Consider the following 26306-nt stretch of genomic DNA (forward strand, 5'->3'; position numbering starts at 1 on the left):
TTAAGAAATTAAAACCCAAGCCACAGGCAGAAAGGAAATATTTGCAAAACATATATTTGATTAAAAACTCTCATCCAGAATTTAAAAAAAAATACACACAAACCTTACAACTCAATACAACAACCTGATTTGGGGGGACTAAAATAGGCTAAAGATTTGAATAGACACTTCACCAAAGGTATAGAAATGGCAAACAAGCACATGAAAAGATGCTAAACATCGTTAATCATACGGGAAATGCAAATTAAAAACACAGTGAGCTATCACTGCACATCCATTAGAATACTTAAAATTTAAAAGAATGACAATATCAAGTGTTACCAAGGATGTAGAGCAACTAGAATTCTCATACACTGCTGGTAGGAAAGCAAAATGGGATAGCCACTTTGGAAGACAATTTGGAACTTTCTAATAAAGTAAAATGTGAACTTACTATACAGCTCAGCAATCCCACTCACAGGTATTTACCACCAGAGAAATAAAAACAATATGTTCAGACAAAAACCTTTACCCAAATATTCTTAGCAACTTTATTCATAATAATCAAATACTACAAACAACCCATGTGGCCCATCAATGGGTGAATGAATACACAATACTCAATATCCACACAATGGAAAACTACTCAGCAATAAAAACAAACTACTGACACAGGAAACAACATAGATGTATTTTAAGAGCATTATACTAAGCTTAAGAAGATGGACACAAAAGACTATATAATGAGTCATTCTTTTTATATGTAATTCTAGAAAAGGCAAAACTATGGTGACTGAAAGCAGATCAGAGGTTGCCAGGGTCCAAGGTTGGGGAGGGGGGGATTGACCGCAAAGAAAAATGAGAACTCTTAAAGATGATAGAAATTTTCAATATTGTGTTTGTGGTAGTAGTTACACAACTATATATATTTGTCAAGACTCAGAATTGTAGACTTAAAATTGATGATTTTTTATTATATCAAAAAAGCTGATAAATGGTAATAATAAAAAAAAAAGCAGCTCAATAGCCAAGAAGGTTTTGAAAAATAAGAATGGAATGGAAGTGAGGCTACATTTTCCTCAAGTCACTAGGAGGAAAAACAACTTACTACAATGCAGGATGGCTAGAAAACATTTTTTCTAGTCAAATGTGATTGAGTGCTAGTGAGCTGGAGCCTAGTAACAGAATATACATTTAGCTGGAGATTATCAGACAGGAGTTTTTAAGCCAGAGGGTCAACTGTAGGCAAACACGGGAATTCAGCACGATTCCAATTAAGTGGGGAAAAAATGAACTATTCAACAGACAATATCAAGAGAACTTGCTAACCATTTAGAGGAAAAGAGTTCTACACCATATCACACATAAAACCAAACTACAGATGGATTAGAAATGTGAATTTAAACAAGCCTACTTGTACTAGCAGATAATATAAAATATTTTTATAATCTTGTAATAGACAAGCCCTATGTAAACAAGTCACAAGACCCAGAAGAGCAGATTTTACTATACGTTAATACTTAAAACTCAAGTAAATATTTTTTCCATGTCAGTGTTTTCACCTCAACTGTCAAATCCACATCCCTCCAGGGCTCTCTCTATACTCCATGGACTAAGTCATCTGAGATGCTCAACTCTCCCCAATAAGCAAAAGTACTCTATGTGACTTAAATAAGAATACACTAGGCCTATTCACTAATAGTTTATAATTTGAATAAAAATTAATGTAAGATTAGATTTAAACTAAGATAGAAATGAAATCTGAAAAACCATCATCCTATAATAAGGAACAATAAGTAACTTACCTAGTTACTTGTCATTCTCTTGATACTCTAGCAAGTTACAAGAGAATATACAAAGTCTAAAATCTAAGATAAAAAGGAAATTTAATTGGAACACCAATTTGATTTTTTAAAGTTGAATAAATGGTTTTTAAATAAGTATTTGGCTCAAGTTGATGCAGAATTAATTAGCATTACTTTTGCAACAGGATTTCAAGAGTAAAAGAAAAATGCCTTTCAATGGTCAAACAAAAAAATCTAACATAAATCCTTCCACATTTAGTAGCATCTGAAAAATAAAATTATAATTTATTCAAATTTAAGAAATGACTTGACTGGGGAAAAATTTTAATACTCTGAAACACTAAAAAGATATCAAAATATTGTATGTATTTCAAAGGATAACACATGCTACACAGGCACTATGGCCCATAATGCAGTTGGAAAAATATACCAAGATTCAATTTATTATTTCATCATTATAATTTTAATCAGTAGGAATTTTAATGTCACATATACTTTTTGAAAACATAAATACTTTTAAAAGCTGTATTTTACAATATGATATCAAGAACACGGAGCTGATACAGGTTGTATAGGTAATCATTTTGACTATGTAAGAAATTTGATCAGAATACTGCTGGTGAAAGAAAATCACCTTTTTTTTAATCACTCATATTCAGCAGTAGTGAAAATGCTCTATGTATGCATTGGCTCTGAATAACATGTTTCATTTCTGTTTCAAACCTACTATGCTATTACTGTTTTGATGATTACATAGTTCAACATAAAAAGGCATTCCCACTCAGATTCTCAATAATAAGCCTGATAAGGGAGATAACCTCCCAATCATAAAAGCTTTTAAGACAAGTATTATGCAAATAAAGCATGGATATCAGACTCACTATAACTGGGATTAAAAAGACAACTATAAGAATACTGCACATTGATGCCTATTGCGTTTTTGTGCGCTCATCTTGCATTCCCTGCCTTTGTTCCTCCTCTTTGAAGTGCTAAAGTGTATTTATACTAGAAAGTTATTAATAGACTTAATATGAGAACTATGTGTTTGAAAAAGCAAGACTTTCTAGATAAGAAATCTCCAAATATTTTCTATTTTATGTTTTTTTGACCTTCTTTATAAAGAGAGTGTTTTATGTGCAACACCTGCAGACAGAAATAAATCTGTTTCACTCAAACCCAATCGAATATATCAGATACAAAATATAGACATGAAGCAAAGTATGATAGCAGCAGTGATTCTTGGGTGCAGCATGTGCAAAATCCAATATTTTGCTATCTATTTACATCACAGTGGTCAGAAGAGAAATGTGCCAAAACTCCCCTTCCCATTCCACTTGAACTGGTTCCCCACAATTGAAACAAACATCTCCTGTGACATTAAGTTGTCATCAGCTTGTGTGATCCCCAGTTCACTCAACCTTTTCTTCTTCAACTGGCCTTTTTGTGTGGAGGCAGCAACTAGTTCATTTACAATTTCACAATTGCCTTCGACTTGCTCAGAAACGTCAGCTCTCGCGTAAAGCTCCATTTTACCAGTTGCACATTCAATCAGCTCTTCTAGATCCACTCTTTCAGCTACATCTGCCTCTCCACTTGTCTGAACTTTAAATGTTTCATTTCCTGAAGAAACAAACAAATTATAACAAATAGAGTTAAATATACAAACTAACCCAACTAAAACATGTATTTCTACAGTCTATCAGAGCTTTCAAGTTTTTTCTGTTAAGGATTCCAGCTGTCATCTGACTGGACTTCACAAACTCTCTGCCATAAGTATCTCAACAAGCAGGTGTCTTAGTCTTCAAGGTCTCCTGACCCTAATACAAGATTACCAATTTTGAATTTTCTCTTTTTATCCTAGATCTCATCTACTCAACAGGCCCCTCCTGGATATTTACTAAGCCCTGTATTAGAAGCTAGATGCAAAGATAAATAAAACTGCTATTTTCCCTAAAGGAACTCCCAATCTAGCAGCTTTATAAGTGACTGCCTGTGATGGCAGAATTCTAGATGGCCCCGTGATGCAGGGCCATCTGCCACTTGGTGTTACTTTCATAACTGTTAAATGGCAAAAGGACCTTGCAGATGTAATTAAGGTTACTAATCAGTTGATAACTCAGGTATACGTAATCTAATCATATGAACCCTTTAATAGCAATGTTTTCCCTGGCTGGATGAAGAAGAGAAAAGCATAAAGAGATTCAGAGCATGAAAAAGATTTGAAGCAGGAGAGATCTGCTTTGAGGGAGGTCTTCTATTACTGAAATGGAGGGGGTTATGGGGCAAGGACCCAAGAGTGGTCCCTACAAGCTGAAAGCAATCCTCAGCCAACAGCCAACAAAAAAAGTAGAGACCTCTGTCTTATGACCTCAAGGAAATTGATTCTGCCGACAACATAAAGGAATTTGGAAGCAGATTCTCGCCCCAGAGCTTTCAGATAAGGGCCCCGCCCAGCTGATACCTCCTTCACCCTGTGAGACCCTAAGCAGATAACCCAGCCAAGCTCACCATAACTTCTGACCTACAGAACTGTGAGGAGAAAAAGAACTACCAGATAGCTGGAGTGGATCCTGAAGGATGACAAGGACTACTCATCATCCTTTAAACTTTCCTCACCTATGCCAATGCACAATCCTTCTCCATGACTGAGATTTCATAGTAATCTGGGTCATGGCTTGAAATTCATAAAATTCCCACTGTGTTAGATCAGCTTTGCTGCCAAGAAAGACAGCTGACAGGGAGGTATTTACTTTTACAAATAAAAACTAGAGGTGAACTCCATTATCCCCTCCAGTAAAATGCAGCCTTCAACCTGGCACATTCATCTTTCTGCCTCCATCCTTAACAAATGCCAGCAGGAACCACCATTGCTATCATATGCTCATCCTTATTCTATAAATTTACAGAAAGCCAAGCATGGTAAGAAGGGAACTGCAGGACCACAGAAACCACACATCAAAGGCTTTGACCAGCTGACTAGTTGACCTTGAAAGTTTCTTTCACTCCAAGATTCCATAATGTTATAGCTTTATCGAGTTTCTCTATCTCCATGCCTAAGCATATGCTAGTTATCTTTTTTAAAGAGGAGAAGAAGATTAAGATCTTTAATCAGAGTTTAATGCTGAAATACAATAAATTAGGTCTGGTTTTTATTTTGAAAATTACTAAATATACCATACCTTCAGTTTCATCTTGGGCATTTTCTTGCAGGTCAGAGAAAATTGTAGGTTTCACCAAGACAACACCATAACCTTCATTATTATGTATGACATTATTCACCATGGTTATTTTGGGAATGTCATAATGTTCATCTAAGAAGTCCTGTGACATTGAAAACAAATATTTTAAGGAACTGTCACATTCAACACTGCCTGCTTTAGAAATCTCACTTTTTTCAGGCTATTCTAAAAATAAAATAGAAAGCTATGCTTATTAATACGTGGTAGCACAATCTGAGCTCTGAGTGACACAGCATTCCTTTGTCATTTCTGCAGATCTATAGATAACAAAGTATTCTCACAAGAGACTTTCAACCACCAACTATTGATATTATTAAAATTTACATACTGTTTATGCTTTTCAAAACCAGAAAACAACAGGAACAACATGGGAATTTAATAAAACATAATTATTTCTTAGGTAAAACCATTCTGACCTTTGGAAAGAGGGTGTCTCAGCAGGTGCTCACCTTAATGAGGATCCCTTCCTTGCAGTGATGGATCCCATTGTCACTCAGGGTGCACTTACTCCCGGGATATATTTCTATACCTGCACCCTACAAGTTACATTTTAAGGTAATGACAATCAGTTTAAAATAGGCAAGACTATAAAAGATGGTTTGTCACTTCTTAGACTTTAATGCAGTGCAAATACAAAGTATTTTATAGAAAGTTTTATTAGGTATTTCTAATCAACATTTCCATTTGCTTCATTTCCAGCAAGTTGTCTATCATTTATTACTTTCAAATACCACACGCACACACACACACACACACACACACAAAAACAATGGCTAAGAGTTTCAACACTTGATTACTATTTCACTCTCTTTCATCTGTGACAAATCAGTTTTCTGATTCTGCCAAAAAAGTCAGTTAACGATTATGTTGAAAGATACACTTATTAAAAATGATCATTCTCTCAGAAATACTCAGTTAGTTGGAGAACAGTGTTCAAATCTAGTAAAATATAGTAAAGCTGTAGATAGAAATAAGGCCCTATATTTTTAAAAGCACACCAGTTTTAAAATATCCCAACCTAACTTGAAAATCACTTCCATGAATTAAAATAATTAATGGTCCCCACTACTACATACATGTTAAATTAGTAACCAATTCAAGTGTCCTGTTTATACCTACAGAGTAACCAGAACAATCCATGCATTGCCCAATGCTCTCACATTGTCCCTTGGTACCACATGGTACCAACAAAAAAATTAACAATAATAGGAATGATTTCCTGATGCCATGCTAGGCACTTTAGTAAGTAAAAATGGTTCGGCTCAAACCTCTATGATTATTTAAAAATTCATTTTTGGAATAATTTCATACACAATATCTTAGATGCTATTAACCATTTATGACACATCTATTGCATGTATGTTAAGCTGTTTTCCTAGGAATAGGAGTGTGCCATGAGAAAACATTTATTATTACTTTCCCCTTTAGGGATTACGTTTTAGTAGTGGGATGGGTTTATGTAGTGGGATGGTCACTACACACAAACCTAACTCTCTGTAGAGTGGTCAAAAGATCTGGGAAATGGGCCTTTGGCTAAGATTTTCAGTTTATAGCTATATACAAAAAAAGATTTAGGGGCAATAACATTAAAAATACATACACAACGAAATAGTTAAAATTAAATATCAAATTATCAGGAATCATGTAAAAAAGAGAAGAATAATTTAAGCCACAGCCACTTAGTAAATGGGACAATCATGTTCGAAGTATGCTATGAAGCTGAACAGATATTCAGTAACTAAAAAGAAACTAAAGAGGCTGCCACTTCTAAGATAATGGTACAAGTAAAAACCATGGACATCATATATACAACAAACATAAGATGATTGATAAAGGCAGACCAGCTAGACACCTCAACACCTGAGGAATGACACCAACACATTGGTGCATTTCCTGGGTATTCTTTTTGCCTTATATTCCCAGACATGAAGCTAAAGAAGCTGGCAATCCATAAGTGCCAAACAGACCAGAAATGCCTCCCTAAAAGCCTGCTCTCTTTAGCCAAAGGACCAGGCAAGCCCAGAAAACTTTGAAACAGTAACAACTCTATTCTATCCAAACACCACAGGAAAAAAACTGGCCAACCCCCACCCATGCTGGCAAGTGCCAAGGGGAGCCTAGACTTCCACCCTCTTGAGGCTATGACTAGGCACCCCCACACCCACACTGGGATTTTCAGTTAAGGCCAAGGATTTTCATCCTCACAAGCTAGTAACAAGGCCCTCCCACTTGTGGAGACTACATATGGGACCTGCACTTGTATCTCCAACTGATAATAACAAGGTGCCACACCCCTTCCCTACTGGAGTGGTGTCAGAGCAGGCCCAGTGGAGGGTGTAACACTTTCACCATTGCCGGTAGTAACAAGACCACTGCCATGTGCCAGAGCATCAGTGGAGTCAGTAAGAAGCTGGAATTCTCACCCCCACCCAGGAGTAAGAAGGAGCTTCCCCACTCAACTTGGATGTCAATGGAGGCCAAATGGGGAACTTGGACTTCTACCTCCACCTGGCAGTAACAAGGGTAAGAGAAACTCAGCTAAAACAGAAGATGCAGATTCTCATAGTATAATATAAAACGTCCAGGTTTCAGTGGAAAATCACTTCCATGCCAAGTGCCAAGAAGATGTCAAACTCAGTAAGATAATCAGTAAAAACCAAAACCAAGATGTCAGAGATGATGGAATTAGCTAACAAGGATTTTAAGGCAGCCAATTGCTTTAATGAGCAATTATGAATATACTTAAATGAAAAATATCAATAGCAGGCTGAACAAGAAAATAGAAAGTCTCATCAAAGAAATAGAAGATAAAAGAACCAAATGGAAATTTCAGAACTGAGAAATACCATAACTGAAATAAAAAGTTCAGTGGATGGGCACAACAGCAGAAAGGTAAGAACAGAGGAAAGAATTAGTGAAACAGAAGACAGAACAATAGAAATTATCCAGTCTGAACAACAGAGAGAAAACAGTCTGAAAAAGAAAAGTGAACCGAACCTCAGGGACCTATGGGACAATAACAAAAGATCCAAAATTTGTGTCATCAGAGTCCTAGAAGAAGAGAGGATGTGTGAAGCTAAAAAAAAATTCAAAGAAGAAATAGCTAAAAATTCCCAAATTTGGCAAGAGACAGTAAGCCTACAGACTCAAGAAGCTGAGAAAACCCCAAATGGGATAAGCTCAAAGAAATCCATTTCAAGATACATCATAATTAAACATAACACTGTCTAATGTGGTCTAATGTGTCTAGAAGTTTGAAAAGGAAATGTTGAAGATAATTATATTACAGACAGGGGATGGTAAAGAGACATTAGCAGTTCACTCAAACTGGTGAGATAACATCAGTAAACTGTGGTAAGTTATACATATAATGCAATACCTAGAGCAACCACTTAAAAAACTATACAAAGAGATACACTCAAAAACAAATGGAATTCTAAAAATGTTCAGGTAACCTACAGGATGGCAAAAAAATTAAAATGAAAAACAGAATAGAAAACAAAAAATAAAATGGCAGAATAAAGACTTAACAACAATAATTACACTAAATGTAAGTGGTCTAAATACAACAATTAAATGACAAAGACTGGGAAAGTGGATTAAAAAAACAAGATCCAACTATGTGCTGTCTACAATTCACTTCAAACAGAACAATAAAGACAGGATGAAAATAAAAGTATGGAAAAAGATATACCATGCAGGGACTTTCCTGCTGGTCCAGTGGGTAAGACTTCACCTTCCAATGCAGGGGGTGTGGGTTCGATCCCTGGTCAGGGAGCTAAGATTCCACATGCCTCGCGGCCAAAAAACCAAAACATAAAATAGAAGCAATATTGTAACAAATTCGATAAGGACTTAAAAAATGATCCACATCAAAAAAATCTTGAAAAAAAATAGATATACCGTGCAAACTTTAATCAAAAGAAAGCAAGTGTGGCTCTATTAATATCAGATAAAGTAGAATTCAAAGCAAAAAAAATTACCAAAGATAGACAGTAACATTATATAATGATAAATAGGTTGGTTCACCAAAAAAAAAAAAAGCAATACCAAATGGATATGCACCAAATAACAGAACTACAAAATATGTGTAGCAAAAACTAATAGGACTGAAAGGAGAAAGACAAATCCTAAATTATAGTAAGAGACTTTAACAATCCATCTCTCAAAAATTGAAACAACTAGACAGAAAATCAGAAAGAATATAGAAGAACTCAAAAACATTATCAACCAACCCGATCTAGTTGACATTTATACTCAATAACAGCAAAATACACATTTCCTTTCAAGGGCCTATGGAACATATACCAAGACAGACCATATCCTGTGCCATCAAAACAAACCTCAACAAAATTTTAAAAACTGAAGTCATACAGTGTGTTTTTTGACCACAATGGAATCAAACTAGAAATCAACAACAAAAGATAATAGTAAAACTCCAAATACTTGGAAGCAAAATAGCACACTTCTAAATACTGCATGGGTCAAAAATGAAAATACAACCTATCAAAATTTGCTAAATCAGTGCCAAGAGGGAAATTTATAGCATTTAAAGCATACATTCGAAAAGAGAAAAGTCTCAAATCAACAATCTAAGCTCTCACCCAAAGAACCTAGAGAAAGAGCAAAATAAACCCAGTGTAAACAGAAGGAAGGAAATAATAAAGACAAGAGCAAAAATAAATAAAATTGAAAACAGAATAGTGAAAATCAATGAAACAGAGTTGGCACTTTGAAAACACTTCAATGAAACTGACAAACCTTCAGCAAGATTCGCAAAGAAAAAAGAAAGAAAAAAAAAAGAGAGAGAGAGACTACACAAACTACTAATATCAAGAATGAAACAGGGGATATCACCACAGGCCCTGCAAACATCTAAAGAATCAGGGAACACCACAAACAGCTCTATACATTTGACAACTTAGAAGAAGAAATGGTCCACCTGAATCCCCAGGCTGGTGTGAGGCCTAAGAGGATGGGGGCGGGGTGTGCAAGCAACATCCCTGCATGCAACATGGTGCATGTAGCAGGTGTGCCAGGAGCCCGCTGCCATCACTGTCAAATAGGAAAGCCCTTCACCACTGACTGGGTCCTGGTCACAAGGGCTCTATACCCTATGAGTGCATCCATTAATTCACCCAACATGAAATAGGTCATTGAATAGCCCTATAATTATTAAGGAAATTTAATCCATAATTTTTAAACTCCCAAAAAAGAAATCTCCAGGCCCAGATGATTTCACTGGAGAAATCTACCAAACGCTTAAAGAAGAATTAACACCAATTCTATACAATCACTTCCAGAAAACAGAAGAGGGAATACTTTCAAATTCATTTCATGAAGCTAGCATTACTCTGATAACAAAACCAGACAAAGACAGTACAAATAAGGAAAACTTCAGACCAATATCTCTCATGAATATAGACATATAAATTCCTAAGAAAATATTAGCAAATACAATTCAGCAATATATAAAGAATTATATACTATGACCAAGTGAGGCTTATTCCAGGGATGCAAGGATGGTTCAAAATTTGAAAATCAATCACTTGTAATCCACCAAAAATTGATGCAGGAAAAAAGCATCTGACAAAAGCCAAAACAAATTTATTATAAAAATTCTCAGAAAACAGAAATAAAGGAGAACTTCCTTAGTTTGATAAAGAATATTTACAAAAAACCTACAGTTAACCTTATACCGGTGGCAAATATGGCAAAGTAGGAAGACCCTGAGAACCTCCCCCAACAGGCACACCAAAATTAAACTATTTACCAGAGTGACTATCAATGAGAACAACCTGATGACTAGCAGAAAATATTTCCCACAATTAAAGTTATAAAGAAGGAACTGCAATGAGACAGATACAGGAGGGGCAGAGACCCAGTACAGTCAAGACCTATATCCCCAGGGTAGGCAACCCACAAACAGGAATTAGGCAAAATGAGGTGACAGAGGATCATGTTCCAAGAGAAGGAACAAGATAAAAATCCCACAAGAACTAAGTGAAGTGGCGATAGACAATCCACCTGATAAAGAGTTCAAGGTAATGCTCAAAAGATGATCAAAGAACTCTGGAGAAACCTGGATGAGCATAAAGAGAAGTTTAACAAAGACTTAGAAAATATAAAGAAGAACCAAACAGAGATGAAATACAATAACTGAAATGAAAAATACACTAGAAGAAATCAATAGTAGATTAAATGATACAGAGTAACAAATCAGCTAGCTGAAAGACAGAGAGGTAGAAATCACTGAAGCTGAACACAGAAAAAGAATAAAAAGAAATGAGGACAGTTTAAGTGGCCTGTGGGACAACATTCACGTTATAAGAATCCCAGAAGGAGAACAAAGAGAGAAAGGCGTAGAGAACATACTTGAAGACATAAAAGCTGAAAATTTCCCTAACCTGGGAAACAGAAATCCAGGTCCAGGAAGCAGAGAGAGTCCCAAATAGGATCAAACCAAAGAGGGACCATATCAAGACACATTATAATTAAAATGGCAAAAATTAAATATAAAGAGAATATTAAAAACAGCAAGGGAAAAGCATAAACTTATGTACAAGGGAACTTCCATAAGGCTATCAGCTGACTTTTCAGCAGAAACTCTGAAAGCCAAAGGGTACAATATATTTAAAGTGATAAAAGGGAAAAACCTAAAATCAAGAATACTCCACCTGTGCAAAATAATCTGAAAAAATATACAGATATAAAAATGAATCATTTTGCTGTATAGCTGAAACTAACAAGATATCATATATCAACTATACTTCAATAATCAAAAAAGAAGAAATCCTGATATCAGACACCAGCTAATGAAAGGCTAGCATACTTCATGGTCCATCCAAAAGAAGAGAAAGGCAACAGGGATGGCCAGGGACAGATCAAGACACTCCTGGACTGGAACGTGGTGGGAAGGAAGACACCCTGTAGGGACAGTGAGGATAGAGAGGGTCAAGGAGAAAGCTGGAGCCCAAAGGATGCTTCCCACCATCCTGGTTACATCATTCCCTTCTTACTGAGATACAACTCACATACCATGCAATTCACCCACTTAAGTTTAATGTACCATTCAATGGTTTTTAGTATATTCAGAGTTGTGTAACCATTACCACAGTCAATGTTAAAACATTTTCATCACCTTACAAAGAGACCCTGTATCCTTCAGTTATTACCCCAATCCCCTCTTCCCCACCTTACTCCCAGCCCTAGGCAATCACTACTCTACTTTCTATCCATATAGATGTGGCTGTCCTGGACATTTCACATAAAATGAATTATACAATATGTTGGAAAAAAAAAAAAGAATACTTTATCTGGCAAGGCTTTCATTCAGATTTGATGGAGAGATCAAAAAGTTTATAGACAGCAAAAGCTAAAAGCATTCAGCACCACCAAGCCAGTTTTGCAAGAAATGTCAAAGGGAATTCTCTAAGCAAAAAAGAAAAGGCCACAACTAGAAACATGAAAATTATGAAAAGAAGAAGCTCATTGATAAAGACAATTATACAGTAAAGGTAGTAAATCAACCATGTACAAAGCTAGTAGGAAGATTAAAAGAAAAAAACAGTAAAATCATCTATATCTACAATAAGTAGTTAAGGGATATACAAAACAAAAAGATGTAAAATATGATGTCAAAAAAACAGTAACTGTAGGGGGAGGGGAGTAAAACTGCAGGGTTGTTAAAATGTGTTTGAAATTCGGAGACCAGCAACTTAAAATAATCACATATACATAAAGATTGCTATATGTAAATCTCATGATAACCACAAATCAAAAATCTATAATAGATACACACAAAAAAAAGAGAAAGGAATCCAAACATAACACTAAAGATAGTCATCAAATCACAAGGGAAGAGACCAAAAGAAAAGAAAGGAACAATAAAGAACTGCAAAAACAACCCCCAAACAACTAACAAAATCACAATAAGTACATATCTATCAATAACTACTTTAAATGTAAATGGACTAAACATTCCAATTAAAAGACATAGAGTGGTTGAATGGATACAAAAGCAAGACCCGTATATATACTGCCTATAAGAAACTCACTTCAGATCTAAAGACACACAGACTGAAAGTGAGGGAATGAAAAAAGGTACTCCATGCAAATGTAAATGAAAAGAAAGCTGGGATAGCAATACTTATATCAGACAAAATAGACTTTAAAACAAAAACTGTAACAAGAGACAACAAAGGACATTATATAAAGATAAAGGGATAGATTCAACAAGGAGATATTTCAATTGTAAGCACTGACACATTTGGAGAATTTAAAGTAAGAAATTGACAGTAACACAATAATAGTAGGGTACTTAACACCCCATCAATGGATACATCATCCAGACAGAAAATCAATAAGGAAACACTGGTCAGATGAACTTAATAAATACATAGAGAACATTCCATCCAAAAGCAGCAGAAAACACATTCTTTTCAACTGCACATGGACAATTCTACAGGCCACAAAACAAATCTCAAAAATTTAGAAGACTGAAATCCTTTCAAGCATCTTCTCTGATCACAATGGTATGAGACTAGAAATCAACTACAAGAAAAAAAATGCAAAAAACACAAACATGTAGAGGCTAAACAATGCTACTAAACAATGAGTCACTGAAGAAATCAAAGAAATAAAAAAATACCTGGAGACAGATGAAAATAGAAACACAATAATCCAAAATCTATGGGATGCAGCAAAAACAATTCCAAGAGGGAAGTTTATAGTGATACAAACCTACCTCAGAAAACAAGAAAAAATCTGAAATAAACAATAACCTTAAACCTAAAGGAACTAGAAAAAAAAACAAAATTCAAAGTTAGGACAAGGAAATAAATAATAAAGATCAGAGCACAAATAAATGAAATAGAGACTAAAATGCAATAGAAAAGATCAATGTAATTAAGAGCTAGTTCGTTGAAAAGATAAACAAAATTGAGGAACCTTTAGCCAGACTCACAAAGAAAAAAGAAAGCCCAAATAAAATCAGAAATGAAAGAGGACAAGTTACAACTGACACCACAGAAATACAAAGGACCACATAAGACTACAAGGAACAATTATATGGCAATAAGATAGACAACCTAGAAAAAATGGATAAATCCCTAGAAATGTACAGTCTCCCAAGACCAAAACAGGAATAAACAGAAAATACGAATAGATCAATTACCAGTAATGAAATTAAATCAGTAATAAAAGAGCTCCCAACAAACGAAAGTCCAGGACCAGACAGCTTCACAGGTGAATTCTACCAAACATTTAAAGAAGAGTTAACACCTATCCTTCCTAAACTATCCCAAAAAATTGAAGAGGCACACTCAGAAACTCATTCTATGAGGCCAGCATCACCTTGATATCAGAATCAGAAAAAGATACCACAAAAAAACAAAAAAAATTACAGGCCAATATTCTTGACAGTCATAGATGCAAAAATCCTCAAAAAAATATTAGCAAACAGAATCCAATGATACATTAAAAGGATCATACACCATGATTAAGTGGGATTAATCTCAGGGATACAAGGATGGCTCAATATCCAGAAATTAATCAACATGATACAACACATTAACAAATGAAAGAATAAAAAATCATTTGATCATCTCAGTTGATGCAGAGAAAACTGTGGACAAAATTCAATATCCATTTATGATAAAAACTCTCAACAAAGTGTCCATTGGTGGAATATACCTTAATATAATGAATGACATATATGGCAAGCCCACAGCTAACACCATACTCAGTGGTGAAAAGCTGAAAGCATTTTCTCTAAGATCAGGAAAACATGACTAGGATGCCCACTCTTGCCATTTTTATTCATCGTAGTATTGAAAGTCTTAGCCCAAGCAATCAAACAGGAAATAAAAGAAATCCAAATTGGAAAAGAAGAAGTAAAACCATCACTGTTTTCAGATGACATGATACTATCCATAGAAAACCCTAAAGATGCCACCGAAAAACTACTAGAACTCATCAATGAATTTGGTAAAATTGCAGGATACAAAATTAACATACAGAAATCTGTTACATTTCCATACATTAACAACTATCAGAAAGAGAAATTAAGAAAACTATCCCATTTACAATCACATCAAAAAGAACACCTAGGAATAAATCTAACTAAGGAGGTAAAAGACCTATATTTATGGGACTTCCCTGGTGGTCCAGTGGTCAAGACTCTACGCTTCCACTGCAGGGGGCATGGATTCAATCCCTGGTCAGGGAACTAAGATCCTGCATGATGCATAGTGCAGCCAAAAAAAAAACAAAACAAAAGACCTATACTTAGAAAACTTAAAAAACTGATAAAAGAAATTGAAGATGACACAAACAGATGGAAAGATATACTGTGCTCATGGATTGGAAGAATACTTTTTAAATGATCATACTACTCAAGGCACTTTACAGATTCAAAGCAATTCCTATCAAAATACCAATGGCGTTTTCCACAGAACTAGAATAATTCTAAAATTTGTATGGAAAAACAAAGGACCCCAAATAGCCAAAACAATCTTGAGAAAGAACAACAAAACAAGCTCCCTGACCTCAAACTATACTACAAAGCTACAGTAATCAAAACAGTATGGTACTGGCACAACAGACACATAGATCAATGGTACAAATAGAGAGACCATAAATGAACCCCACCATCTGAACAATTAATCTACAGTAAAAGAGGCAAGAATATACAATGGAGAAAAGATAGCCTCTTTAACAGATGGTGTTGGGAAAACTGGACAGCTACACACAAAAGAATCAAACTAGACTACTTCTGGAAGAAAACAATGCCAGTGCCCTCTTTTACATTGGTCTGAGCAATATTTTTTAGATATGTCTCCTAAGGCAAGGGAAACAAAAGCAAAAATAAAGAAATGGGACTACATCAAACTAAAAAGCTTTTGCATAGCAAAGGAAATTATCAAGAAAACAAAAAGGCTGCCTACTGAATGGGAGAAGATATTTGCTAACAATATATCAGATAAGGGGTTAATATCCAAAATATACAAAGAACTCATACAGCTCAACATAAAAACAAAACAAAACAACCAGATTAAAAAATGGATCCTAATAAGACATTTTACCAAAGAAGACATAGAGATGGTCAACATGCACATGAAAAGGTGCTCAGCATAACTAATCAACAGGGAAATGCAAATCAAAATCACAATGAGATATCACCTCACACCTGTCAGAATGGCTATTAACAAAAAGACAATAAGCAGTAAGTGTTGCAAGGATGTGGAGAAAAGGAAATTGTAGCACACTGTTGGTAGGAATGTAAGTTGGTGCAGCCACTATGGAAAACAGTAAGGAGAGTCCTCTATAAATTAAAAACAGAACTACCATACAATCCAGCAATTCCACACCTGGGTATTTATATGAGAATACGAAAACACTAATTCAAAACAATATACGTACCTCAAAAAATGTATGTTCGTTGCAGCATTATTTACAATAGCCAAGATATGGAAGCAACCTAAGTGCCTAACAACAGATGAATGGATTAAAGAAGATGTAGTGTCACACACACACACAAATGGAATATTACTTGGCCATAAAAAAGAATGAAATCTTGCCATTTGCGACGACTAAGATGGACCTAGACAGTATTATACGAAGTGAAATAAGTTAGACAGAGAAAGACAAATAGTGTATGATTTCACTTATATGTGGAATCTAAAAAACAAAACAAACGAACAAACAAAACAGAAACAAAGTCATATATGCAGAGAACAAACAGGTGGTTGCCAGAGGGAAGAGCGGATGGGGAATTAAAAAAAAGGTAATGATGTGAGGTAATGAATGCTTGACTGTGATGATCATTTCATAATGTATATTTATATGAAATCATCACATTGGACACCTTAAATATATAAAAGTTCTGTCAATTACACCTCAATAAAGCTGAAAAAGGATTTTTTTTAATTCTTAAAAAAGCAAAAAACACCTTATACTTAACAATACAATACTGAATACAGTCCCCCAATATCAAGACCAAGGTAAGGATATCTACTCTCACCACTCTTATTCAACACAAACGCTGGAAGTTCTAGTCAGTGCCATAAGGCAAGAAAAGGAAACCAAAGGTAAACAGACTGGAAAGGAAGAAATAAACTGTCTCTATTTGTAGATGACATGACTGTCTACATAGAAAAATTCCATGAAATCTATAAAAACACTCCTAGAACTAATAAGAAGGTTCAGCAAGGTCACAGGATATAAACAAACATACAAAAATCAATTGTATCTCAATATACTAGCAATAAGCACAATAAATTAAAAATATAATATCACTTACAATGAAATGTTTAGGTACAAATCTATAAAAACATATACAAGACTTGTACGTTGAAACTACACAATGCTGATGAAAAAAATCAAAGATCTAAATAAATGGAGAGACATACCATGTTCACAGATTGGAAGACTCAACGTAAAAAAAGATGTCCATTCTCCCCACATTGATATATAGGTTTATTGAAAGTCCTATTAAAATCTTAGCAAGACTTTTTGTAGATACGAACAAGATATTTCTAGAATTTATATTGAAAGGCAAAGGAACTAGAATAGCTGCAACAATTTAAAAAAAAGACAAGTGAGAGTGGGAGGAATTATTCTACCAGAGAACCCAGAAATTGGCCCACAAAAACATACCCAAATTATTTTTGATAAAAATACAAAACCAGGGCTTCCCTGGTGGCACAGTGGGTGAGAGTCCGCCTGCCGATGCAGGGGACACGGGTTCATGCCCCGGTCCGGGAGGATCCCACATGCCGCGGAGCGGCTCGTCCCATCAGTCATGGCCACTGGGCCTGTGCATCCGGGGCCTGTGCTCCGCAGCAGGAGAGGCCACAGCAGTGAGAGGCCCGCGTACCGCAAAAAAAAAAAAAAAAAAAAAAAAAAAAACTATAAAAATACAAAACCAATTTATTTAAGGATAGACTTTTCAAGAAATGGTGCAGTTACCACTGGACATCCATAAGCAAATAAATGAACTTTGACCTAAAACTCACCTTATACCAAAATTAACTCAAAAATGGTTCATGACCTTAAATGTAAAATGTAAACTATAAAACTGAAAAAAAGAAAAAAAGGAGAAAATCTTTGCACCCTAGGGCTAGACAAAGAGTTCTTACACATAAAAGGAAAAATTGATAAATCGGGCTTCATCAAATTTTAAAACTTTGCTCTGCAAAAGCCCATGTGAAAATGATGAAAAAACAAGCTACAAACTAGCATAAGATATCTGTAAATGACATACCCAATTAGGGATTCATATCTAGAATTTATAAAGAACTCTTAAAACTCTATAGTAAAAAAGAACGAACAATCCAATTAGAAAATGGACAAAAGTCATGAATACACATTTCACTGAAGATAAGGATGGCAAATAAGCATATGAAAAATGTTCAACATCATTAACCACTAGGGAAATGCAAATTAAAACCACACACCTATCAGAATGGCTAAAATTAAAAAGTAGTGAAAATACCAAGTGCTGCTTAGGATATGGAGAAACTGGATCACTCAAACATTGCTAGTGGGAATGTAAACTGGTGCAACTACTCTGGAAAAGTTTGGCAGTTTCTTAAAGAAAGTAAGCATGCAACTAACCACGTGCCCTGCAACTGCATTCCTAGGCATTTACCCCAGAGAAATGAAAACGATGTTTGCACAAAAACCTGTACACCAATGTTTATAGCAGCTTTATTTACAAAAGCCAAAAACTGGAAACAATCCAGATGTCCTTCAACAAGTGAACAGTTAAACTGTGGAACAACCATACAAGGAATACTACTTAGCAATAAAAAAGAACAACCTATTGGTACATGCAACAACCTGGGTGAAGCTCCAGAGAACTGTGCTGAGTGAGAAAAGCCAATTCCAAAAGGTTGTATATTGTATGATTCTATTTATATAACATTCTTGAAATGATGAAATAACAGAAATGGAGAACAGATTAGCGTCTGCCTGTGATTAATGAAGTCAGAAGGAGAGGCACCTAGATATGGCTTTAAAGGGCAACATGGAGGATCCTTCTAGTGATGGAAATATTCAACTTGACTGAATCAATCTTATCCTGGTTGTGATACTGTACTATAGTTTTGGAAGATGTTACAATTAGAGGAAACTGGTAAAGGATACACATACAGACTACCTCTGTATTACTTCTTACAACAGAATGTGAATCTACAATCTCAAAATAAAAATTTAATTTAAAAAAATCAACGCAGCCTCAGTTGCTACAACATCATTTACATAGTTACAACTTAAAGGGTCTAACCTCTTTTAAAGGTATGACAGAGAAACTGTGAGATTTATTATTTTCTTCCTAACCTCTGTTTTGAAAATGCTAAATAAGAAGAACCTTATACAGTTGAGTCTGGCTGACTTAGTACACGGAAGGATCTGAACTTCTTTGAAGAAAGGGAACAGGAGTATGCATTTACATCTTGTCCCAGGACATTTTATTTACTTATTTAGAACTTAAACTACTTCCCATAAGAGATTATCATACCTTGGCACCATATAAATCTGAGCTCTTCATTAAAAATTCTGCTGATGTTCGTACTGTGACTCCTGTAGTTTCACACTGCAAAACACAGTTTTCCAATGTAGTCTTGCCACGGTGAATAACTATGATGAAAACATGCAATCAAATACTTTAAGTAATGTGTCTTTTCCAATATTAGAAATGGCCTAGAGCTGATATTAGATACAGTCTAAATATTTCTCATTTAAACTCTGTTACTGGAATTATGAATTCATAATTTATAAAACAATGACTATTTTGAGTTATTTTCTATTGATAAAATCTAAAAGCAGCATTCTTAAAAAAGAATGACTTGCCCTCAGAAATGCAAAATCAAGTTAAAAAGCACTTCTCATTACAAAAAAAAATATCAGAAAGTAACTTTCATGACTATCTTAGAAGAGAGAAGAAAAGGAGGCCCAATTCAAAATAAGGGATACAAATTCCAGGAAATAAATACTATCACAATGTGAAGATAGCTGGTTTGAGTCCAGGGCTAAGTCAAATACAAAGAACACAGACCACAATACTGGAATGTTTTAAAAGAAAAAAAATGATCACACAGAAACAAATATTAAACTAACAAATTTTCAAGAATACATTGAACTATTTTTCACTTTAGAGTAAGCTTCCTCAGTCGTCAAGCTATGTACATAAATAATTAATCCGCCTTGCATGCTACTCAAGAGTGGCATTTTATTAAATTCTATCTTTCAGGGAAAGTACAGTTTTCCTTCAAAGTCTGGAACAAATAATACATGAAATATTCAGATATTTACTTAAGATTCCTTCCACAGCATCATGCTGAACAAATTTTATGCTTGAGATTTTAATATCCACACCCGTACAATCCACAAAAGTGTCTCCTTTGCCTCTCTTTTCTATCACAATATCATCTGGTAGACCATATCCTAAGGAAGAGAGCAAGAACATTTAAGATAGGTGAGGGGAAATGGCTAAACACAAAATTTCTATGACAGATTCCTCTATTTCAAATGACTCCAAATGATATCTGAGACCAGTTAATCCAGTTACATTTAAATAAAATCTAATTATCTCTCCACATATCTTGCTTAATTTTTACCAAGGTATACAATTTTTAATAACAACTCCTCAAGTTGCCTGCATATCAGGAAGACTACCCCCTATCAACCATCTCATACTAGTTTCAGCACTAAAGTCACTTACAAAACTGCTATTAAAAAAAATAGTAACAGAATGGCCATCATCAAAAAATCTACAAACAATAAATGCTGGAGAGGGTGTGGAGAAAAGGGAAACCTCTTGCACTGCTGGTGGGAATGTAAATTGATACAGCCACTATGGAGAACAGTATGGAAGTTCCTTAAAAAACTAAAAATAGAACTACCATATGACCTAGCAATCCCATTACTGGGCATATACCCTGAGAAAACCATAATTCAAAAAGAGTCATGTACCACAATGTTCATTGCAGCACTATTTACAATAGCCAGGACATGGAAGCAAACTAAGTGTCCATTGACAGATGAATGGATAAAGAAGATGTGGCACATATATATAACGGACTATTACTCAGCCATAAAAAGAAACGAAATTGAGTCATTTGTAGTGAAGTGTATGGACCTAGAGTCTGTCATACAGAGTGAAGTAAGTCAGAAAGAGAAAAACAAATACGGATGCTAACACATATATATGGAACCTAAAAAAAAAAAAAAAAAAAAAAAAGCTTCTGAAGAACCCAGGGGCAGGACAGAAATAAAGATGCAGACATAGAGGATGGACTTGAGGACATGGGGAGGGGGAAGGGTAAGCTGGGACCAAGTGAGAGAGTGGCATGGACATATATACACTAACAAATGTAAAATCGATAGTTAGTGGGAAGCAGCTGCATAGCACAGAGAGATCAGCTCGGTGCTTTGTGACCACCTAGAGGGGTGGGACAGGGAGGGTGGGAGGGAGATGCAAGAGGGAGGAGATATGGGGATATATGTATACATATAGCTGATTCACTTTGTTATAAAGCAGAAACTAACACACCATTGGAGAGCAATTATACTCCAATAAAGATGTTAAAAAATAAAAATAAATAAATAAGTTAAAAAAAATAGTAATAATCTAAGTACTCACAGCTGGGTCAGAGGGCTCTGAAGCTTTTAGCCCTACAAGTTTTTTATTTCCCAACTCTAAGATTCTATTATTCTATCATAATTAGGTTTGAAAAAGCCTAGGCATTTCTCAAGATTTTCTAAATTTTATATTCTCTTAAACAGATTGACAAAATCTGACAAACTGACTTAGAACAGTTTTAGCTATTGGAAAGATAGGTCTACCTTGTTAACCAATAAAAAACTTTGTTCTCTACAAATCTTTTTTTTTTTTTTAACATCTTTATTGGGGTATAATTGCTTTACAATGGTGTGTTAGTTTCTGCTTTATAACAAAGTGAATCAGTTATACATATACATATGTTCCCATATCTCTTCCCTCTTGCATCTCCCTCCCTCCCACCCTCCCTATCCCACCCCTCCAGGCGGTCAGAAAGCACCGAGCCGATATCCCTGTGCTATGCGGCTGCTTCCCACTAGCTACCTACCTTACGTTTGTTAGTGTATATATGTCCATGCCTCTCTCTCACCCTGTCATAGCTCACCCTTCCCCCTCCCCATATCCTCAAGTCCGTTCTCCAGTAGGTCTGTGTCTTTATTCCTGTCTTACCCCTAGGTTCTTCATGACATTTTTTTTTCTTAAATTCCATATATATGTGTTAGCATACGGTATTTGTCTTTTTCTTTCTGACTTACTTCACTCTGTATGACAGACTCTAGGTCTATCCACCTCATTACAAATAGCTCAATTTCGTTTCTTTTTATGGCTGAGTAATATTCCGTTGTATATATGTGCCGCATCTTCTTTATCCATTCATCCGATGATGGGCACTTAGGTTGTTTCCATGTCCTGGCTATTATAAATAGAGCTGCAATGAACATTTTGGTACATGACTCTTCTTGAATTATGGTTTTCTCAGGGTATATGCCCAGTAGTGGGATCTACAAATCTTAATCAAACTAATAATACAGGTCAGACCTCTGAATGGGTTTATGAAAAACTGGAGTATCAGAAAACTAGAAAACCCTGCCTGACTTTTATCATAAAACAGAATCACACAGACAAAGCTTTAAGAAATAACTCTCACTGTCTAAAGCTGAGTCTTTGCTTGAGTAAATGAAAGCAGTGACAACATTAAACAGGCAAAGTCACTAAAGTTTTCTACACTTGAAGAGTACAGACAAGCCTTTGGGGACACTAGAGAATGCAAGAGGACTCCACACACAGGAATGCTACCAGTGGTGAATTCTGGATGATTAGATTGTGAGTAAATTTCTTTCCCGATTCTTTTTTTTTTTTATATTTATTTTTGGCTGCATTGGGTCTTCATTGCTGCGCATGGGCTTTCTCTAGTTGCGGCAAGCGGGGTCTACTCTTCGTTGTGGTGCACGGGCTTCTCACTGCAGTGGCCTCTCTTGTTGAAGAGCATGGGCTGTAGGTGCATGGATTTCAGTAGTTGCGGCACAGGGGCTCAGTAGCTGTGGCTTGCAGGCCCTAGAGCACAGGCTCAGTAGTTGTTGTGCGTGGTCTTAGTTGCTCCATGGCATGTGGGATCTTCCCGGACTAGGGACTGAACCCATGTCCCCTGCATTGGCAGGCGGATTCTTAACCACTGCACCACCAGGAAAGTCCTTCCCTGATTCTTTTTATGTGTCTACCTGTACTTTGCACATTTTTATAATAGCTATGGCTTTCTATCATGTGAAAAATTAAAAATATAAAAAGAATGGCCATATTACATTATATAAACAAGTTATTACATAAACAAATTACATAATCTTAGCAGTTTAAAACACAAAGCCCTCGCCAAACTGAATGGATTTTCTAAACAAGAAAGAAAAATCCTATTATAAGTACTGTTAATACCCTGCAAATAGCAGGTACTCGATATATATCTCTTGTTGTAAGTGTCAGCTATAGATCAGAAAAGCTATCAGATAAGCTTTAATCTTACTCGTGAACAAGTACTCCATATATTCAGACTAGAGATATCACCTGATTCCCCAAATTCTCAGAAATGCCCTCTGTTCATAAATTTACAGTCATTCTTACACTTAACTATCAGAATTCTATATGTTTATTTATGACATGTTGGCAATCACATTATAATTTCCTCAACAATCTAGGAAGAATGCTTATCCACCATACAATCTGTAATAGCAATGCTGTTTGCACTATGCCAAAAAAATGAAGTGTTTTTATTGTAGTGCTTTATCCTGCAGATGTTTATAAACACACATCTATTATATATCAAATATTGGAGTGGAAAAAGAACAAAAATTACACACATAAAACAAAAAAGGGGATGAGGTGGTGTACTAGTGAACAGCAGGAAATTAAATTCCCAGCCTTGCTTCCATTAAGAACTCTCGAAAAGATAAAATTAAAGAACATAGCTTAAGCAGTTTGTGAACAGCTGCTCCAGTCCCAAAATGATATATGATTTTTTGCATGACAAGCTTTATTGCTAACTTGAAGCTCTTCTGGTAAATAGTTGAACAGGTGCATCTAAATTTGACACGCTATGCAAATACAAAGGACCAAGGTGAACTACTGTAAAGTAACCTAAATTTAGGAATCACTCTAAATGTACAATAAGATTTCAACTCCTAAAAAGTTATTTTTAGGACTTCCCTGGTGGTGCAGTGGTTAAGAATCCGCCTGCCAATGCAGGGGACATGGGTTTGATCCCTGGTCCGGGAAGATCCCACATGCCACGGAGCAATTAAGCCCGAGTGCCACAACTACTGAGGCTGCGCTTTGGAGTTCGCGAGCCACAACTACTGAGCACACCTACCACAACTGTTGAAGCCCATGCGCCTAGAGTCCGTGCTGCACAAGAGAAGCCACTGCAATGAGAAGCCCTTGCACGGCAACGAAGAGTAGCCCCCGCTCACCACAACTAGAGAAAGCCCGCGCACAGCAACGAAGACCCAACGCAGCCAAAAATTAAATAAATAAATAAAGTTGTTTTTAAAAGACTCTTTCAACATTAATGTTCTCAAAAGTACACTTTAGAACTTGTGACATTCAACAAGCTTTTAAAGAATTAAGATAAAGATTTTGCATCTAATTTCAAGTTGGACCTATACCTTTCACAAAAGTAAGCTAAATTAAAAAAAAAAAAAGCACCAATATGTCCACAACATATATGAAATAAGAGGAAGCAACAAATTAAAAAATATTGCTTGGAATGTTTTTTTTAATTCTAATAATGAATTTCCTTTTCACCAACCACCTATAATCTGGAATTATACTTCTTCCTAATGGTCTTTTTTTCTCTATGTTTTTGTTTTCCCAACATTTATAATGCCACAAAGAGTCACACCTCATGTTGCTCAAACACTGAGTCAATAACCTGTACACTCCAAAAACCCTTAATGTTTCAAGGCAACTCATTTGAAATCAAATGGGTCGAAATCAAATTCTTGGAGCTTCAACAAGATCAGTGATTTACTGTTATCTTAAGCGTATCATGCACGACAGTTTGGTTGTATGATCTTCCATACTCACCTTCTAACTCAATGGAGTCAGCGATGGAGAACGTACCATGTACCACGTAACGGCCAGGACAAACAATAACAGTGTCGCCCTCATAGCAGGCATTTATAGCAGACAACGGATCACTATGGAACTAGAAAACAACAACAACATATTGCAAATATATACCCCTCAAATGCAACCTGAGTATTACTCCAGGTGCCTTCATGTCTCATTTTCAAAAGGGAGCCAAAACTACGTATGTAGGTATCTCCCTTACTACTGCACTGAGCTCAGTGCCTCCTTTGCTACTGCACTGAGCTCAGTGCATGGTTGATAACTGACTAATACTGCAGAAAGGTGGTGCTCTCACTGCTTTCCATTTCACAGAAAACCAGCTCTGGGAAACTCCTAAAAACTTTTTGTAGAATTCAGGAAAGCCTGGAGTGAATCTGAAGAAAAAAAAGCCACCTGGAGCAAGAAACTCTCCTTTTACCTGAATTTCTATTTCTTCCTTACAAGGCTCTGGACAAAGCTTATCCCTGACCAGGGACTGCAGCAGACCAGTCGTCATGGTGGAGGAGACCACATGGGTGACCTTCTGGCCACTGGGACGGATGCCTTTTGCTTGTATATTAGAATTCTTCTGATAACCAAACACATATCTTAAAGAAACCAAACAGACCTGTCAGTTCTCAGTAACATAGCTGGTTAGAAAAGATGCCAACTAGTTGGGAAGAACAAAGATACACATACCTCAACAAAGGATTCTCAATGAGTTTTAGCTTTTGTTTCAACTGTTCAATCTCTGAATACAATTTTAACCCTTCCACCATGGAGATGTTTTCCTGCTCAGAATCAGAGTTACAATTTGACAAACTGCTTCTCAGATTTAAAAATTTCCTGTAACTCTCCTCACATTGAGTCAACAGATCTTGATAGTCAACAATAAGTCCTGAAGGAACTCGGTCTTCAAGAATGTCATAATGCCTGAAAGTTTAAAAGCAAATTGAAACCCACTGCCTTTCAGACACATTTTCCCATCATTAAGACACCCATTCAGTCCTCAAAGACCCCGTAAGAAAAGTGTTTCATAGTATGCAACTCAGGAACATGTTAAGTCTTACTGAGTAGGTGAAAGCTATTGAAAGCTTTAAGGACCACTTCATTAAGGTCACT

At 35.8% G+C, this 26306-nt stretch overlaps 1 protein-coding gene across 1 annotated transcript in view; it reads right to left on the reverse strand.

Annotated features, from left to right (window-relative positions):
• Nucleotides 1-2224: 2224 nt before the first annotated feature.
• Nucleotides 2225-26306, reverse strand: part of SHCBP1 (SHC binding and spindle associated 1) — a 37868-nt gene continuing 13786 nt past the window's right edge. Inside the window, exons 6-13 of the mRNA XM_067718299.1 lie at nt 25884-26117; nt 25624-25792; nt 25161-25281; nt 20339-20470; nt 19545-19663; nt 5473-5559; nt 4964-5105; nt 2225-3404 (exon numbers count right to left, since the gene is read on the reverse strand). Coding sequence (XP_067574400.1) covers nt 3079-3404; nt 4964-5105; nt 5473-5559; nt 19545-19663; nt 20339-20470; nt 25161-25281; nt 25624-25792; nt 25884-26117 — 1330 coding nt within the window. The 3' untranslated portion in view covers nt 2225-3078. The remainder of the gene's footprint in view (nt 3405-4963; nt 5106-5472; nt 5560-19544; nt 19664-20338; nt 20471-25160; nt 25282-25623; nt 25793-25883; nt 26118-26306) is intronic.

The sequence above is a fragment of the Pseudorca crassidens genome, chromosome 20 (genome assembly GCF_039906515.1).
Source record: "Pseudorca crassidens isolate mPseCra1 chromosome 20, mPseCra1.hap1, whole genome shotgun sequence".
In the NCBI taxonomy this organism is placed as follows: Eukaryota; Metazoa; Chordata; class Mammalia; order Artiodactyla; family Delphinidae; genus Pseudorca; species Pseudorca crassidens.